At 26.0% G+C, this 20034-nt stretch overlaps 2 protein-coding genes across 5 annotated transcripts in view; one reads left to right on the top strand and one right to left on the bottom strand.

Moving 5' to 3' along the window:
• eIF3b (eukaryotic translation initiation factor 3 subunit b) overlaps positions 1-20034 on the bottom strand; it is a 121872-nt gene that overhangs the window by 100756 nt on the left and 1082 nt on the right. The window lies entirely within an intron of this gene.
• Positions 1-20034, top strand: part of LOC142330409 (multiple inositol polyphosphate phosphatase 1-like) — a 90746-nt gene that overhangs the window by 53972 nt on the left and 16740 nt on the right. For all 4 annotated transcript variants that reach the window (XM_075375635.1, XM_075375639.1, XM_075375636.1 and 1 more), the window contains exons 3-6: positions 3458-3589; positions 10936-11114; positions 16524-16637; positions 19613-19763. In XM_075375635.1, the coding sequence (XP_075231750.1) occupies positions 3458-3589; positions 10936-11114; positions 16524-16637; positions 19613-19763 (576 nt within the window). The remainder of the gene's footprint in view (positions 1-3457; positions 3590-10935; positions 11115-16523; positions 16638-19612; positions 19764-20034) is intronic.

Consider the following 20034-nt stretch of genomic DNA (forward strand, 5'->3'; position numbering starts at 1 on the left):
TAAAGAGTAAAAATGGAGTAATATTGAAATCTACTATTTTTTTTTTAATTTCTGTGACAAATGAAGATATCAACTTGAATTTTGGTGCGTGTAATCTTATGTGAATATCTAAAAACCAGTTTCTAAATTTTTTGTGATTCAGCCTTGAAAGGGATGAAGAAAAGTGGAAAATTTCAAACAATGATTGCAAATTTTCCTCATTTCCTACTATACTAAATGAGATATTCACTCAATTTGGGCTTGTAAATAATCTTCAGATCATTATCTAAAGATCATTTTTGGGTTTTTTGAAATTCAATATTTTAATGCATAAAGGAACATAAATTGTTTTTTACATTTTTGCCATTTTATGCTACCATTATTCAGTCAATTTTTATGAGTGTTGGTAATTTATTTTAGTAATTCTGATTATGTATTTCACAAGCAAAGCCGCATCAGGAAATCTAAAAACCAATTAGTTGGTCCAGTACTGACCAAACTGTTGATCTGAAAAAATTACAATACACTGATAGTTTTTATAAATTAAACAGGCTTTAACTTTTATTATCATTATTATTCTCACAATCATGAGTTTAATGAACACAGGGAAGTCAAGGTGGCAGAGCCCGTATCTAGACAGGAAGGGTTAGTCAAGCAAGCCCTGACAGGCTAAACATCGTCTGACCGTGATGGTAAATGCAAGTAACCATATAGCGCAGGGAAGCTGCAACAGGAATACTAGTGTAATATACAATAATTTGCATAGAATTTCAGTTTTAACTATTATAATAGTAATATTTAAAATTTTTAATACTTTGTTGGATTTTATGACATATCAAATGTTTTTAAAAACATACTTTTTCAAGATTTAAAAAAAAATGTAATGCTGCTGGGTTTTCTCTTTCATTGAATAAACAGTAAAAAAAAAAAATTGAGTATACCACAGTAAAAAGTTTTTTACTGAAAAACTTTGTTATATTTCAAACCAAACGAAATATAAGTTACATAAGTAAATTAACTTTCATTTGTTTGTAACTTATATAAAGTTACAAACAAATGAAAGTTAATTTTTAATATCTTTGTATTGTTTTAAAACTATTAAGACAAAACATGTAAATACATAAAAAACAAACAATTCTAAAAATTTGTTGTCTCTAGTCTGCTAGTGTAATCATACTCTTGTCATTTATTAAAGCTGTCAAGACTACTTATATGTGCATTATAACTCTGAAAAAAATCTCGTAGAAATAAAACTTCATGTATTAAAAAATGATTTATTGCAATTGTTATTTTTTTAATTTTCATCACACTCTTTCATGGTGTTCAAATTTTAATTTTATAATCCAATAATTATCATTTTATTTAAATCAATTTAAGTTGTACATAAAGTCTAGTACTTTTTAAAGAAAGGGTTAATCACAATTTTCCAAAATTCAAAAACAGCCTTTCTCAGAAATTGTTCCTAAAATTTTGAAGAAGCATTTTAATAATTTTACTGTTTTGTAGAATACTGTATTTTTTCATGTATGTTAAACATTTTCAAGTAAGTTTTGTAAAATTATAGAAAAATAATGAGGTTTTTAATGCTTCTTTAGATTCTTAAATTTTACATTACAGCTTCTCATTAATGTTAATATAATTTTGATAAAATTAATATATGTGTATATATATGTACAGAATACATTTTTTTAGTTACAATTTTTAAAATTATGGAAAAAATAAAATAAAATTTTTGGCTATAATTTCAGAAATATTTGTTGAAGAGACTGTGTGACGAGATAATGCGAGTTTTTATTAAAAAAATTCCCAAAAAACTAAACGATTAGTAACATAAGAAACAGATATATTTAAACACAAATATATATTTTTTGTATTTTTATAGATCTATAATAATAAGTTATATAGATCACATGAAGAACAAGTAACTATGCTATTCTATAGATAAAAAAGGAAACTGTTCTAGTGTTTGATGTATCAAAGAAAACTGTAATAAAACCTTGGATCAGAGGAGAATAAAAAAATACACAATTATAAAATAAAATAATAGAAAGGTCCATATTAATATTTACAAATAATAAATACATAAAACTATAATCAGACAAAAAGATTATCTAACAACATTCTTGACAAAGTTTACAGTTTTTGAAAAATTATATTAAGAAAATTTTGTTTTAGTTTTTGAAATGACTTTAGCCCTGTTCCCAGCCCATTTTTCACATGGTATCGGATGAGTTACAGCTTGTAGTTCTTTTAATATATGACTAATATAATTGTGTAGTATTTTCACTATTTTTCTGCCAGTTTAAGAACTGTGGAGGCAAAGCTTATTTATTTATTAAGAGCAGTAAAAAACAGTAGTGCAAAATATCTGGTGTTAGTATGACGTATAAAAATGAGATGAAAAGAAGTAAACTGCAAGTCACATCCAATATGTCAATTAATATACTAAATGTACTATTTTGATGGAGTAGTTAGAGGAAGGCTGCAGCAGGCAACAGTAATGATATTATGTTGGCCAGTTCAATCTTCAGGTTGATTAAAAAAATTGAGTTCATAATATTTCAGAAGCCCATCCATTACACGTTTTTGTAGGAACCAGTCAAGAAAAATGTAAAAATATTTGGTACTTCTTTTAACATAAATCTGATAAATAATTTAGACTGAACATGGTAAAGAAAAAATATAAATACCCAGTTTTTGGCTTTAACCACAATCTGATTAAAAGAAGAAAAAACATGTATAAAAATATTTGTGCTTAATAAAAAATTTCTTACAGTACTAAAGTAGTTCAGAAGTGACACTAGTTTGAATTGAAAGATATATATTCAATTCTTGTGCTTAAAATGGTTGGTATTTATTTTTCAAATCACAAATAACTATTCAAACTGTATCTGTCTTTATACAGTTAGCTTATATTAATCAGAGAATAAATTTATTTACACTATAGTCAGAACTCTAGGTTATTTTTATATACCAGTTACCAGATACATACTAAAAAGATTATGGTATAATTTTAATGATACATTTTTGGTTTATTTTGATTTAGTATGAAAATGATAGAAATATAATAAAATAAATTCCTAATGTTATCTATAGTTCTTTATTTCAACTGAGAAATGTTTAGAATGATGACCGATATAATGTTTCAGTGATATGTCATGTATGAACAAGAGTGACTGTTTTTTACTTCTTCCTGTTTTTATAAAGGTTATCTCCTGTTTATTCATTTTACTATATTTCTGAGTACTTTTTTTTACTGCTTCTCATCAACTTGAAGACACTTAGTTTGGAAAAAACATTATCATTATTATACATATATTTTTTAAATAAATTTTTATTAAATAATTTTTGTTCTATTTTTAAAAATATTAATATTTTATTTGTATTATTGTAATTTTATCACAACATGAATCTGTCCATACTTGAAAATAGTTTTTTAAATTTTCATATTTTAAATAGAAGTAATTTACTGTTACAGACTGCAAACCACGTCAAGTATGGGTACTAGCAAGACATGGAACTCGAAATCCAAGCAGACCTGAGACAAGAAATCTTCAATCTTTGGTCTATGTTCGTGATATGATAATTAGAAACCATGAGGAGAGGCATAGTATGAAAATAATCTATAATATGAAATTAAATATTTTACCTGAATCGGAAATCATTAAAAATATGTTATCATGACAAAAATATTATTTTCTGTTGACTGATTTTGAAGGAAAAGTAATATTATATTTGACAAATTTATAAGTACATATGTAATGTACATTTGTAGCTACATAAGTCTAAACTAATTTTCATAAATCAAGTAATTCAACTTAATCATGCAAATGACCCAAAAAAATGGTGAATTCAAATTTCAACTGTAATCTATTCCCTTAGAACAATGTGTTGAATTGCTACCAGAAGAGAGAGCCCAACAGCAATTAACTTCTTATTATTCAATTTATTCTGGCTGGCACTCTGTAACAGCTGCTGGCTGATGATAATGAAATGCAACTTTTATACGTAAAAATGCTGTGTATGCCACATGAAATAGATTAATACATACTAAAAAGCTAAAGTGATGAAACAATTTGAGTGAATATCAAACAAAAATACCTAAACAGATAATTTCAAAAATATTCTATGTTACATGATTCCTTAATAACATTATATTTGGAGAATAGTTAGAATATTAAAAAATTTCAAATAAACAAATGTAGAAATACATAACAATGTTAACAAAAGTATAACTACAATTGAAATAAATTTGAAAACCACTTAATAGATTAATAAATTTTAAGATTAATATTAAAATGGTATAATTTGAAATAAATTTAAACAGAGAAGTCTGTTATAAGAAAAGCATCTGAAAAAACTACTGGTGAAGTTCTGATAAAATTACATACGTATAACCATTACAGATAGTTGTATTAATTGTTCATATCAAAATATGGAGATATTTCTGTTTACATTTCATGGAGATTAACCTAATTGCTTTAGTTATTTTTTTTTATAAATTGTGAATAAAAAAAATGTTATGACTGACTAAATTACAATATAAATATCCAAACTTGCATAAAATTTGTTGCTTAGTTATTGTTATGAAATATGACTAAGAAAATATTCACCCTCTAACTTAAATGAACAATAAAATGCATAGGTTATTGAAAGTACTGTATAAAAATACTTAAAAAGGCTTCTTAAGCCTATCTCATTTTCTTTCTTAATTTTATCCCTCTCATATGATGGCAAATATGAAAGAAAACATTAAATTTGCGTATTTATTCGTCAGAATAATATTGAAAAGTTTGCCTGTAAGTGATTGATATCACACTTTCCAGTGTGTACTATACTTTTATATAATAGATAATGATAAATGTATTTCTTTTAAATTTTGACTTAGTAGAAGTTATTTTACTTTCCCAGAGAATATAACTAGAGTAGTTATATTAAAGGAGAAAGTATGGTAACCATGAGAAAAATTGGATTTTGGAATTTTTGCAAATCTTGGCAATTTAGGGTTCAACTAATTCATCTAGACCAAAAAACATATATATATATATGTATGTATGTATGTATGTGTGTTGTACTGCTTTTATCCTTTTATTTTAGGATTGACCAAACCAATTTTCTTCAAATTTGGCTCAAATATTTCTATAAATGAGGAATTCATCATATTAATTTTTTCCAAACGTCATCAACGAGGAGGAAGATATTGCAAAAAAAACAATTTTGATTTTCTTCAGACATTTTAGAGAAAACTTTATTAAAGCAAATCAATAATACATTTTTTTTCAAAAAATCAACGCCCACCTCTTAAAATTGAAATATATGAATTCTATTCTTCTGTTCTATCTCCCTTTGGTTTAAATACTTCTCAGAAATTTTTTGAAAGTTTATACTTCATAGTATAGTTCAGCTATCAAGAGATGTCTACTAACGTTTAAATTATAGACCCTAAAACTAAAACGCAGAAAGTGTTTTGAAAATTTACATTTTCCCATGTTAGCCTTTATTGTAGGGAGTGTTAGTGTGAGAAAAAATTTAAGCAACTTTGTTAAGCTTAACCTATATAAGAATATTTTTTGAAAAACTTTTCTTAAAATTTCAAAAATATGTTCTGTTTTTTGGCTCTAACTTTTTTAATTTTTATTATTAATAGTTGGGAAAGTTATGCAATACTTTGCCAGTTTTGTTACAGGTCACTTTACTATTTGAACATATTAGAGCAATCCACAATATAAAAAAGAAGAGTTTTTCATACTTTCATAGTCTATCTGCTGTGTGTAAATTTTCATTCCTTTTTATTTGCTTTATCTAAATGACCGAATTGACAGCATTGTAACAGCAATTAAATATGCTATCAGTTATTTACTTTAAAATATGCTTCCACAAAACTATAAATAAATTCAAGTTCTTATAGATAGAATTAGAATCAGAACTATCAACGATAAAGAAACTACTGCATTTCAATTGTATTTAGTTTGTTGGCTTTGCTTTTAGTGAAATTAAAGAAACAGGTGGAACTAAAGAAGCAGTTTCTAGGTAGCAATATATAATAGAGAAATTGCCAGTGTGACACTATTTATTGATAAAATTGAACCATAATAATTTTTTGTAGAAAAGCAAATTTATGCTTTAAAATATTGTGTACTGATACTAGAATAACAATGAGTTTGTTGTTTAAATATAACACAATTAAAATGTTTTTCTTTTCTGCTCTGTAAAAAGGAAACAGCAGCAGTTCTTTAATTTAAAAATTTATAAAACTTCTTTTGCCCTCATGCATTAAATGAATAGAACTCTTTTTTTTGTATATGACATTTTATGTAAGAAGAGTTTCAATTAAACCATTTTTCAACTGATCATTTAAAGAAAAAGTGTTGTTGAAATTGGTTTTCAAAAAATCAGAAGAAGATATATTATTAAATAAAATAAATAATAATAAACAAATATAATTTGAGAGCATGCTGATTTTATTAGATTACTATTTTTATTCATAATTTGTCAAACTCTTTTGACAATTTATGTTTGTGTCAATTTAAAAATACTTTTAAAATGTAATTTAGTATTTTTGAAGGTTGTTTGGCTTTTTCTAGTCTATTCTGGTATAATTGTTATGTAGATGATTTTGACTTATTTTTTTTTTTTTTTATAAAAATTCAAATCCAATATTAGATTTTTCACCAGTTGTTTAAAAAAATATGCTACATCTATATTTGCAATAAAATTTACTTTTTATTTATTTTAAAGTATATCACGTTAATAATTAATATAAATTCAATATGAAATATACATGGATATTTTTTCTAACTGAAAAATTACTTCTAAAAAAATATATTTGTTATAATTTTTAATTATTTACATTTCATTTTCTCAATTGCAAAGCTTAATTTAAAAATAAGTTATCTTCATAAGTATAAATTCCTCATCATTATAGATTAACATACTTCACAATCTTGATGAACATTTTCAACAGATTAGTTTTTTCCATGTTTTAAACAATCTTTGGAAAGGTTCAATAATAATAATAATGAGATAACATAATTACATAATAATATAGTTATTAGATAGTAACCTTGAAATCCTTGCACTTACAATACCGCATTTATACAGTAATGACGAAAACTAAAATTATTATATTTTTAAAACAATAATAGAGTCAATTTTTATGAATTCATATCTTTAAAAATAGTTGTTTGGATAATTTAATTTTGAATTAACAGAATTCAATTAAAAGACTTTTTGATTACATGAAAAATTATATTCACTATGAACAATTTTTGGAAATATCAATTCCTGTATCTTATAAGATATTTCACAACTTTAAATTATGATGTAGAATTACTGTCCATTATAATACAATGTTTATTACACTGGACTACAGAATAAATGTCTTTTTCTATTATATGCCTTCACAGTTTAAGATGTGTCTTGTTGTATTTTTTGTGCTTACTTCAAATCGGCAAAACAAATTTGTTTCCCAGGATCAGAGTTTTTCTTAGAACGACGGGGAGGGTTTTTTTAGTAACGATTTAAAAAAATTCTGTTTTTTTAAAGAATTATGTAGCCTATAGTTATGATATTATTTTAACTAATATCTACTTTTATTTAGTTCTCTCAGGTATTCAATTTCCAGAATATCCCTTTTTAATAATCATTTTCCTGATAGCACATTTCCATCATCGATATGCCCTGGTGAAAGCATTCACATGCTCATTACTTATATCGTTAAGGTTAGGTGGAAAAATCCCAAATGTGAATGTAATATGTGTGTTTAAGAGATATATTAGATCCCAGTTTTTTATAGTTTTCAGAAATTCACTCGGTAAGTTCTACATAGTTCTCAGTGATGATTTAACAATTTTTTGAAATAATACCATGTAGCTTTCTCAGATTTAATCAAACCCCAATCCTTTGTTATTTTATTATGAACTTGTGGTCCAACGAATATTTCTTCTTTTATTTTTATCTTACTAATCCTGGGAAACCTTTCTTAAGGTATACTTTGGCCATTAAATAATTGCTTTTACAACATTTTCATCAAACCAAGTTTTATCTGTAATATTGGAACATACAGATTCTTTGGATTCACAAGAAGTTGACGAATACGATTTTTCTGCCCGGCTGTAAGTGTTCTTCTCTTTGCCATTCTTTTTTTCATGTATTGGTTATCTCATATGTGTAAGAAAAAAAGTACTTAGTATTACTGAGCTGCAATCCTAATAAAACGGTAATATAATCTTTAGGTCTCTACATATGTACCAAGAATACTCATACTGTCATCATCAGTAAAAATTTCATATTGTCATACATATCCTATATTTGTGCTGCAAAAACAAGAGAAATTGATTGTTTCTCATTTTCATCATGAAGGACTGGTACAAAAATAATAGTCTGTTAAGTGATCCTTAGGCTATCTCCAGACCTTAGAAACAGCAAAAGGTATATGTCGGGGCTTCCCACTTAGCCAGCTGCTTAGTAAAGTTCACAAGAATTATAAGCAGATATTAGGAGCCTAAGACTAGTCCTGACCTATATTTCACCCAAAATAGAGTTCATATAATCTTTTAACTGAAAAAGTAATATTTCTTTCTTCTTTGAAATTTTAAATTTAATTCACCAGACACATAGCAAAAATTGTTAGGATGATTTCTACAACTAAGAGAAATTTTTTTACAAATTACTATCAACACACGAAAAACAATATGTAAAGCACAACAAAAATAAAACTTGTCTGTATCAGAAAAAAGAAGTAAACAAAAGATCAGACTCATGAAGATGAGTTTTGTTCTGGCATGAAAGCAAGATCAAAACTGATTTTCTGGTCTGGGTTATTCCACAGTAAAAATAGTGACTGAAATAACTATATCAATTATGACGTCATTAATAAAGGCTATTAATTAAATCATATTACTCTGATCAATTTATTTTTCCTAAAAGGAATAAGTAATAGTAAACCGTTAGTATCAATGCAATTCTATGATGTAATACCATATTGATCACTCCTCCAAATGTGTCCATTTTGACCCATTTAATTAATTCAATTAAATATTTTCAAACGTCATTCATATTTCATTAATATAAGCAACTTATAAGTCATTTTTACAGCTATTTAATACAAAAAATAAATCACTTGATTACAAAAAATGAAGCCAACCGGACAAATTTTGAGATCATACTTGAATTCAGCGTCAAAAAATACATAACAAAATTATCTGTAATATAAAACTCTTGCAGACCATTGTAATTATTACTGTGGAGGTCGCCTGCCAACCTCTGTGTTAGTGTTAGCACCTCTGTATTTCATTCAAAAGATTCTGGTTTCAAAACTTTAACAGACTTGGCATTTTCATTTATTAAAAAATTTAATTCTCTCCAAAGAAAAAAAAAGGTACAGCTGTAATTGGGTATCAGCTTAGAATTCACAGTGTAAATAAATAAATTATAATGAACAATGTACTTTGTCATAGGTTGCATGACTATTATGTATATTTTAAGATTTATTGGAACAATCAGAAGGTGAAAAAAATAAGCTTTAAAAATGGTCTAGGTAAGGCTGCTTGTCTAACAGATTGACTGCCAGTTAGAGGCAGTCATTCTGTATGTTGATCATCTTCTTCCTCAGTTCTTGAGTAATTCTTATTTATTTAATCATCACATAAACACATCTTCACTACAAAACTAAGTAAGATATTAATCTGTCACGTAACATAATCAAGAAAGTAACCTTAAAAAAATATACACAAAAAAGACAATTTCACTGGGAAAAAATGTTGTATTTATAAAACATGTATTTCAATTTTATAATAGATGATAAAATATTGATGAGGAATGAGAAAAAAAATAATAAGATAACAATAACAAGATTATAAATTATAAGATGGCTGCTATTAAGATAGATATAACACAATAGTGATATACAAACTATTGTAAAAGAAGGTGAGAAATCTTTAATAGATAGTTTACATTTTATGAAAAGGTCATTAAGAAACCAGCATTTTAATTGCAAGTGGTAGAAGTGGAATGTTTTAAAATATTAGTGAACGATTATTATAAACATATTTGTGTTATATATAGAAATACTTTAACTTATATTTAAAGTTTTTTTTCTTCAAATGGCTTTAAATTATGAACAGGGTAAGTCTTACAAGAATTAGAATTGTGTCTGAAAATATATCTCTTAAGTAGGATTGAATAAGTATGCTAAGATAAGAATTTCTATAATATATAAAACAACAAATAGATGAAAATTATAATTTTTTTGAACTTAGCTCTGCATGGAACCATAAATTCTGAATGATTTATTTTTCAAATCAATTTTTTTCTAGTGTAGCTGTCTTAGAAAAATCTCAAAACCTACTACCGGAAGACAAAAAACAAAAAAAGGACAAAGTTCTTTAATTTCTGAATTGATCTTGCCCACTCAAATTTTTATTGATAAAGAATCCTAAAAATTTATCGTCTCCAAATTGCTTGTTTTCAAATTATTAGTTTGGAGGCAAACCATAAGTTATTTAAACCATTCTAAGAAACCATAAGTTTTTTTTGTTGGTGTTTTTTACCATTTGAAATACTAAGAGACATCTTTGATTACAGTTATAATATCATCAGTAAAGAGTAATAGATCAAAACTAAAATTTAGAGAGAACCTAACCAATATTTCTTTGTTGGGTAGGACTATGAGAATTGTGTCATCTGACATTCTGGCTTTATTTGTGGTGGAATGTAATAGCTAGTGTAACAGTAGTATCTTTATTAAAGTTAATTGGGATGGGTAACACTTTCTGTAGGACTACCTAGGGATTCTGCTTCTTAGTTAGTGACTGCATAAAATTCAAAGCTAGTGGTTAGATACCTGTTGGATAAATCCCAAAAGGAAGCTTCCTACACTTCTTAAAATTTAGTCTATAATTTCACAAGATGTGTATGATATTATATTACAACAGTGAGTTCTTTTTATTATTTTAGGTGGACATTTATGTAAAGAAGATATAGAAAACTTTAAAACATGGCAATATAATTTAACAGAAGATGAACATCAGAATTTAACAATACAGGGTTGGAATGAACATAAATTCCTTGCATTACGCTTAAAATCAAAATTTAAAGAGATTCTTGATATGCCATATTCACCAGAAAAGTTTACTGTAAGTAAATCTGCTCTAAAAGTAACTATTACAAGACAATTTTTTTTTTAATATAAGAGTTTGTAAGTTTCAAAAGTTAATATTTAGTTATATAAAGATTATAAATGCAGTTGAATTGTTAAGTGCTATACAAACACAAGTAATATGAAATTAACACAGGTTAGAAGAATTTGCTGGCATCATTATATTTTAAATATAATTAACAAATACACTTTAAAATTAAGTAGAAATTTTTTATTCAGAAGATCTTTTCAGAGATAATTATGCAGCTCCTTCATCAGTAGGACAGTCCTGATAAATGCATTATCAGTTCCCTCAGTATAAAAGGGCTTTTATAAATACAATTAACAAAAATTTTGAAAGCAAAATGTTAATTTAAATTAGTTGTTAATAGTACTTTTTTAAATTGTTAATCAGCTTGATGATTCAACTCTTTAAAATTACTAAATATTAAACCATTAATTTTCAAAAAACTAAAAATTTATTTTTCCTTCCATAGACTATTTCATAACTAATAAACAGTCCTTAAGTCTACAAGGAGCAATCCAAAAAATATGGGAAAGTGAAGAAAAAAGAAAAATGGACAATAACAATAATATGCCAAATCCACAAAAAAAGTAGAAAAAAAAACTCTGATAATTACAGAGGGATATCCTTATTAGATTGCACGTATAAATTATTATCTAGAATAATAAAAGACCAACTAGAAAATGAATTAGGGGAATACCAAGAATAGTTTAGACCCAGAAGAAGTCCGTAACAGATACTAAACCTAAAACTCATAATCGATTATTACAATTCGATAGACAAACAACTGGTAATATCCTTTATAGATTTTAAAAAGGCATATGACTGCATACATAGGGAATCCCTATTAAAAATACTAAGGAACGTTGGTCTGCATCCAAAACTAATCAAAATGATCAGCCTAACTTTAAAAAACACAATGTCAAAGGTTAAATTCAGAGGGATATATTAGATGCCTTTGAAGTAAAAACAGGATTGAGACAGGGAGATGGATTATTCCCATTATTATTTAACTGCCCACTAGAATATATAATTAGAGAATGGAAAAAATTAAAACCGGAAAGAATAAAACTTGGAACTAAAATTAAAGTAAACTGCCTGGGTTTCGCAGACGATCTAGCCCTCCTCTTAAACAACATAAGAGAAGCTACGAGATATTTCAAATAGAAACAGCAGAAATAGAACAGCTTGCTGAAAAAATAGGTTTGAAAATATCATATGAAAAACTAAAATTATGGTCAGGGATCCACTGTGCATTAATCATGTTAATGTAAACGTAACTAGTGGGAAAATTTAAATACCTAGGAGATACCATAACACATAACATCAATGAGAAAATAAACTAGCAAGAAAGAACTGAGAAACTTAAATAATCATTAATAACAACCCAAAACATATATAAAAAAAATTCCTATCGACAAAAACTTAAATCAGACATTACCAAATAGTAATTCTTCCAGAAATACAATACGCCTGTGAGACTCTCTTCGGACCATACAAAATTGGAGAGGTAGAAAGGATCAAAAAGATAGAAAGGAAGATAGTAAAAAAATGCATAAACAAGAAAAATCTAGTAGGACAGTGGAGGATAATCCCAAATGATGAAGTATATAAAATAATAACCCCACTAACAATTTTCTCAGGAAAAAAAGAATTTCATTCTTGGGGCACCTACTTAGTGCAGAAAACACCAGACTTGCAAACCAAATAATTAACTTATACTGGGAAAGAACAACAAAACCGAAATGGATAAAGGAAGTCCGAAAAGATATGGAAGAGTTGAGAATCACCAAAGATCTAATCACAAAATCTGGAAAATATGACAAACTAATTAAAACTAATATGATAACATTTGAACCTAAAATCAAACAGGATGTATTCAGACGAGGACAGGCGCCAATATGACAGGCGCCAGTTGTTTATCAGAACGCCTCAAAAAGATGTGGGTAAAAAGAAAAGAAGCAAGAATAAAACAACTCACACGATTCGGAAATAAGAAGAACCAATTATAGAAAGGACTGGCCCAGAAATTGAACTAAAGTGATCCTATGAAGCAACCAAAAAAAAAAACAGTCCTTATTCAATGAAATTAGTATAGTTAATGACATCTGTTTTAACATATATTTGTCTGTATATAATTAACATCTTAGTATATAATTTAATAATATATATTTGGCCTATGCTGTACTGTTTATTTCTGTCAATAAGCAAACACTTAAAATTTGGCAAAAATATAATATTAAATGAACAAACACTTATTCATCAAATATATTATTTAATTTTAGAAGCAATCGATTTTCAAATCTTTTTAATATATAAAACAGTATAACTAGTAACTTGATAAAAGAAGAAGCTGCCAATTAGCTTTGAAAGCTCATATGGAAAAGAGAAAAGTTCCAGTACTTTGAAAATGAGTTGTTAATAAAAAAATAATTTAAAAGATTTGCTATCAGTTTTATCATTTTGATTAATAAATATTATTGTTATTCTTAGGAAGTATGCAGTTGTTCAAAATATTTATTTATTAAAAAAGGCATTTTATAAAAATGTATCTTTCTAAAAAGTGTTGATATATATTAAAAGTTTCAATTTCGATATCCATGATGTGGAATTTCATAGCGTTTAATCTAAATCAAATATTTATTTATATATTTTTGTAACTTTCATGTTAAAGTAAACTTAAATCATTTCAAAAACTTTTTTATAGTATACTACAGTCCAGAAAAATCGAAACTGAAGTCATATAAGGAGATTTACTCTCATGTATTTTGATTCATTTGAATGTCTTTTTGATAGTGCAGAAAAAGCCAATTTAACAAACTGATAATTCTGTTCTGAAGTCAGCAAAATTTTTTTATTAACAACATAATATAATATTTTACAACTCAAAAAATGATTTGTTTAAACATTTTTAACTATTTAACTGTAGAACATTATTATGGAATAGCCACAAAATAGAATATGTAACAAAATGTTTACTCTTATGTTTTAATTTAGTAATATTGTAATATTTTATGTTCAGTATGCTTTTATTTACGATCAATTTAACTAAACTTTCATATCATGATGTATGAAAAGAGTGGGTACCTAATGATGGTAAATTAAAAACTTAATTTACCATCCAAAATGAAAGTATCATCCAAAACCCAAATTTACATAAAATGTTGTATTTATGAACATACCATATAATTATTTTTGTTGATGTATTTCAATTAAATTTAAAGAAACAAAAAGGATATTAATAAATTTTGTTAAAGTAATATATTGATATTATTTAAAATGCATTTTTATACATTTGGAGTTAGAAAATTCTATTTAATATTATTTTAGATAAAGGAAAATTAAAAAAAAAGATTACAACAAAAGTTTTTAAATTACTGAGTTTCAGTGTACAAGTAGATAAAACTTAACTGATTCAAAATAATTAATTTTTCATATTAATAACTATGAGATTACTATCCATTACTAGATATAATGGATAAAAACATAAACTGTATTAGTTATAACTGACTTGACATGTGTTACAAGTCAATGTTGAAAATGACACAATTTTAAAAATTAACAAGTTCATGCCAGGAACTAAGGAAAATACAAAATTAAATTAAAAATTTACTTTTAACATGCCAATAATAACTGAAACGTTTGCTAAAAAATTGTATTTAACATATGTAATGTTTATTGAATCATTCATATGTGTGGTTTACTATATGTGAACACTGTAAAATATAAAGAATTGACAGTAAGTAACATAAAAACGTTAATACAGGTGTAGAAAGAGAATTTACTAAAATATAAATAAAATTAAAAAATTTACTCTAATTATTTTGTAAAAGATAAATTAAAATTTTTATTGGAAGTCTTCTTTCCTCTAATGAATACATATGGATTTTTTTTTAATATTTTAAAATTTTATTAGAGTGTTTATATACCAAATTTGCTCAAATATACGTCTCTGAATATAGGTTGACACCCCATTTTTGATTTAATTTTCAGGAAAAAAGTTGCAGAAATTTTTTTTTCTAGCAAATAAAATTTTACCACCAATATGAAATTAATCAAAAAATTTTTTATACGCAACTACATAAGACTATCAAAATTTTTTAATATACTTTTATATTAGTAATTTATTATACTATTTCATAATGTTTTACATACTTGCTTAAATTATATATGCTAACAGCATTACAAAAAAAAAATGTGTAATTGTGCACAAGATTTGTAGTAAGAAGTACATTAAAAGAAATAGCAATTATTGCAATTTTTAAATTTAATTAAATTGTTTTTCTATATTCTCAAGAGAAAAAATTGCACTGAAAAATTCACTACTTCACAAAAATACACCCACAACACATGAACACTTGAATTGACGCTATCATCATTACTGTCAACTAAAAATAAAATGTTGATTTCATTATTTGATTCTTCCTCCCACAGAATATCACTTTCAGTTCCATCTAATATACAGCTAATGCAACATTTTTTAAATTCTTGTCTAATACTATCTGGTGTTATCGAGTTCTAAGACTTAATAATAATTCACTCACATAATAAGCTATAGAGGTAAATATTTATTCTTTCAATAAGAGTAAGCTGATAACTATTGCTTTGCATCCAACAATTATATTTTTTTTTTTTAAGATTACCACAACTTGGCTTGTTCACAGCTGTATCCAAAACCTGTAACTGTGAAATCATTCCACCAGGTATAACTAAATCCGTGTATTGTTTTTTACTTCTGATTTTACATTTTTAGCAACAAAACTATTTTTAATATTTGATTTTCTAAGACTTAAATTTTTGGACCAAACCATTTTAAGCCAATCTTTGGTCAAAATCTCATCCATCCAAACTTTTTAATTAATTAGGTAATTCTATTATTAATAATGATAATAGGTAATAATAATAATAATAATAACTGTTGTTGTTATTACTATAAATATAAACTGCAATAAGTTCCCCATCACAAATATAGAAACAAAAATAAACCATGAAACAATTTGGAAACCTGGTTGAATTTAAATGTAAGATGGCCCTGCATATAGGTCAACCCCTCCCCATACTATGAGAGACAATGCAGGAAATAACCTTGACATATATTTGAGCAAATACAGTATATTAAAAATCAACTAGTCTAGTATAATTTTTTTTGTAGAAATAATATTTATCAGGCCTATGAGATGAGACTGGTCAACAAGCAGCTCAGTTAAGTAGTGCCCAAACCCTTGTATAGCAGAAAATCCTAACATATAACTGCAATAAAATAGTATATAAAAAAAGAGAAAAAATCTAATTCTTTTAGTTCTAAATAAAAATTATTTCCAGGAAATGATGAACTGACTTTACTTCTTATAAAACTGATTCTAAAAATATCTTTTGTTACAGATCACAACTACTGACACAACAAGAACACGTTTAAGTGCAAAAGCATTTGTCGAAGGAATGTTTGGGCCTGATTCAAATATTGAAATACTTCCTGCAAATAATACAATAATCAAAGTATGTAGAAATTTTTATACATGATTCATATACATGAAATTTTTTTAAACATGCATTCATTAACAAGAGACAAAATACTTTAAAACAGTTTATGCAACTGAAGTAACTGTTTACATATTTTCTGATATACAGATGTGAATTATTAATAGATATATACCTTCCCCAGCATTCTACTAGTTTTTTGAGATCAGATAAGTGAAATTTTTTTGATCTTGAAATCAGAAGCACTTTTGAATGTTTTATTTTCAGTTCTTTCAAACTTATCTCTATTTATTGAACATTAAGGTATCCAAACAAAAATAGCTCTAATGGGGATAAGGTCTGCAGTATAATGTAAATGTCTTGTTTAGTCTTTCAGTAGTCTGTAAGTGTTAATTCTACAGTTACTCATTTTCTTTAAAAATTGTTTTGTTTTTCTTTAGTATTGATTATTTTATACTATTTTCAAGCATATTGATAAGATGCTGTTCTAAAAAAAAATATTAAGTGATTGTAATTAAACAAACTAAAAGACAGGTCTTTATTTTTTCCAATTGGAAAACTGGAATGATATGTTTCTCTACATTGCTATTTGGATTTTAGCTTACAGTATAGTGATTGATCAAGATCTCTAACAAGAATTTATCACTTTCATCTATAATAATGTAGTTTCAATTCATTATGTCAGAGAAGTCTAATTTTTATGAATATACATATATGATATCTTGGTACTCAATTTAATCAAGCTTCACATACTACACTTTTTATTACTTCTTTGATCATAATTTTTCTATACCCACAATCTGACCCCTGTAGGGAAAACATCCTTGTGACAATCCCGGTTACCACACCACCCCTTTAATTCTTAACTCTGATGGACTTTACTGGAGGTTATCTTTGTCCACAACTACATTCATCAATGTGTTACCAGTTTTGGAGTTGAAACCTGAAGAGGATATAATTTACATTATTCATCAGTAAAATTTTTCAGCTAGAAATTAATTAATTGGCTTGTAAAAATGAACATGACTCTGTAACTAATATTATACTGCTTAAATACCATTACCATATATCTATTACTACCGTTAAGAATCTTAGAAAATTTCTGATGGTTATGTATCTAGAAACTACAAATTATATCAGTGATAATAAACTGAATGAAAAGGCTTTGTTTCAAAAGATAGTTTATAAAACATTGATCTCACTTAACGGCATAGTTGCAAATTATGGTTTTAAAATCATAGTACATTTTAGTTAATCATTTTTTAACTGAAACTGTCTATCTCTTTAACAATTAAATGACATACTTGTCATTCCCAAATACAAATAATTTACTTATTCAATGAAACTGCAAAACCAAAAAAAATATGAATTTACCAGATTAAAAATTATTAACAAAAAATAATTGCTAATAAAAAAATTCAAATGATACTATGAAGTAATATTAACTGATTTTTTTTTTTTAAGTTTCTTTCATTTCATTGATTTGATGTCAGAACTTTTTGGTCTGTACCACTCTTTTAACCTTAATAACCATCCAACCTAATTATCTATTTCAAATATTCTAAATTGTATCTTCTTTTACTTTTTTCATTCTATACTTTCTTCTAGAATCAACTTCACTAATACAGGAGCCTTAATGTATTTTTCTTATCATTGTAACATTCTACTAAACCTTTTTCTTTTTTAAATCACTTGACCTGTTTGTTTCAGTCTCAATCAAAACATTTAATTTTTAACAATCTTGCTTCATTCAAGTCTTTTTTTGAATTTCTGAACTTATGTTTGATACCAGTAGACTTTTATTATGCAAAAAAGATCTCCTTACTTGACCAAGCTTTCTTTTCATATAATTTTCTATTTTTTGCATCCTATTTAATTTTATTACATATACATTTGATGCATTTTTATGATTGGGGGCAAAGGGTGAGAAAAACATCAGATGAAAATACATCACTGGCTCATATCCAACAATCAGTTAAACATCCCCAGAAAAAAATATTTGGGGTTGTTACACATTTCTTTACATTTGTCCGTTCAAGTAGACGATATGTCGAAAAATGATGTTTATGTCAAGATTTTGAAGGAAATAGTTCAGACATACCTTCAAAACAAATTCCCACAAGGCAAAGAAGTATTCCAACAAGATTTGTTGTCATGCCATACTGCCAAAAAAAGAGGAAAATGTTTCAAAGAATGAAACATTAAAGTATTTTTGATGCCAAGCAACTCCCCAGACTTAAATCCAAATGAAAATCTTTGGGCAATAATCAAAAAGTGACTCTCAAAAATGAATTGTACCACAAAAGTTGACCTCATTAAAACAATAATATCAGTATGGTTTCATGATGAAGAAATAAAAAAAATGTTTAGTAAACTTGATGAATTGTTGGTAAAAAAAAAAAATCATGTATATGAAGTGATTAAGAATATAGGAGGATGTATTAAATACTAGATAATCACAGATTGTACAGATATTTTTTCTAAATAAAATTATTTTTATTAAATATCTGTGTTTGGATTAATTTGCATGCTAGTATATTAATAATTAATATAGTAACATCAATTTTTTCTTTTATTAAAAAATATATATATATATATAAATGTGGGGAAGAGTTAAGAATAATTATGGTTACAATGAATTGAATTTTATACAAATAAATTTGATATATTCGGTTTAGAAAATTGTATTATTTCTTAAATCAACATGCATCTATAACATTTAATATTAACGTCAAACTTTTTGTAGAATTCAAATTCATTACTAATATGAAAAATTCCCTTGCTATTAATAAAATATAATACTTAATGCTATTAAGTAACATTTGTTTTTTTAACATTATTATAATCAAAACAAACTTTATTAGAGCTACAAACAAAATTTCAGCTGTTACATTCTTCATGAAGTAATTGTATAATTTATGAGGAAAAAATGTGCAAATTAAAAATATAATGAATTCTATTACAATGTTTTAAAATAAAATATATATCCACAGGTTTACAAAGGTTGTCCTGTATGGATTGAAGAAGTTGACACTAGTCCAGAAGCATTTAAAGAAGTTACATTATTTAAAGAAACATCACTGATGAAAGAAGCAACTGCAAATATTAGTCGAAGACTTGGATTTGCTTATAATCTAACTTTCAGTAAGTAAATACTTCTAGTTATATCTAACTGGATTTTTTTTATTATTTTTTCATCTTTAATGGACAGATTATGTTTGTAAATTTAAAAAAGGACCTTGTTTAAAATGATTCAAAATAATTTAATCTTTAGTATTAAAAGAAATATACTTTTAATGTTACTGTTTACAAACATCCTTCAGAAATAATTAATACTTTTATGATGAAAAAATTCACGAAAGAGTAGTTCAAGCTTATGTTTTCAATTGATTATTACAATCATTTTCATTACTGA

Source organism: Lycorma delicatula, chromosome 9, assembly GCF_047948215.1.
Source record: "Lycorma delicatula isolate Av1 chromosome 9, ASM4794821v1, whole genome shotgun sequence".
Taxonomy (NCBI): Eukaryota; Metazoa; Arthropoda; class Insecta; order Hemiptera; family Fulgoridae; genus Lycorma; species Lycorma delicatula.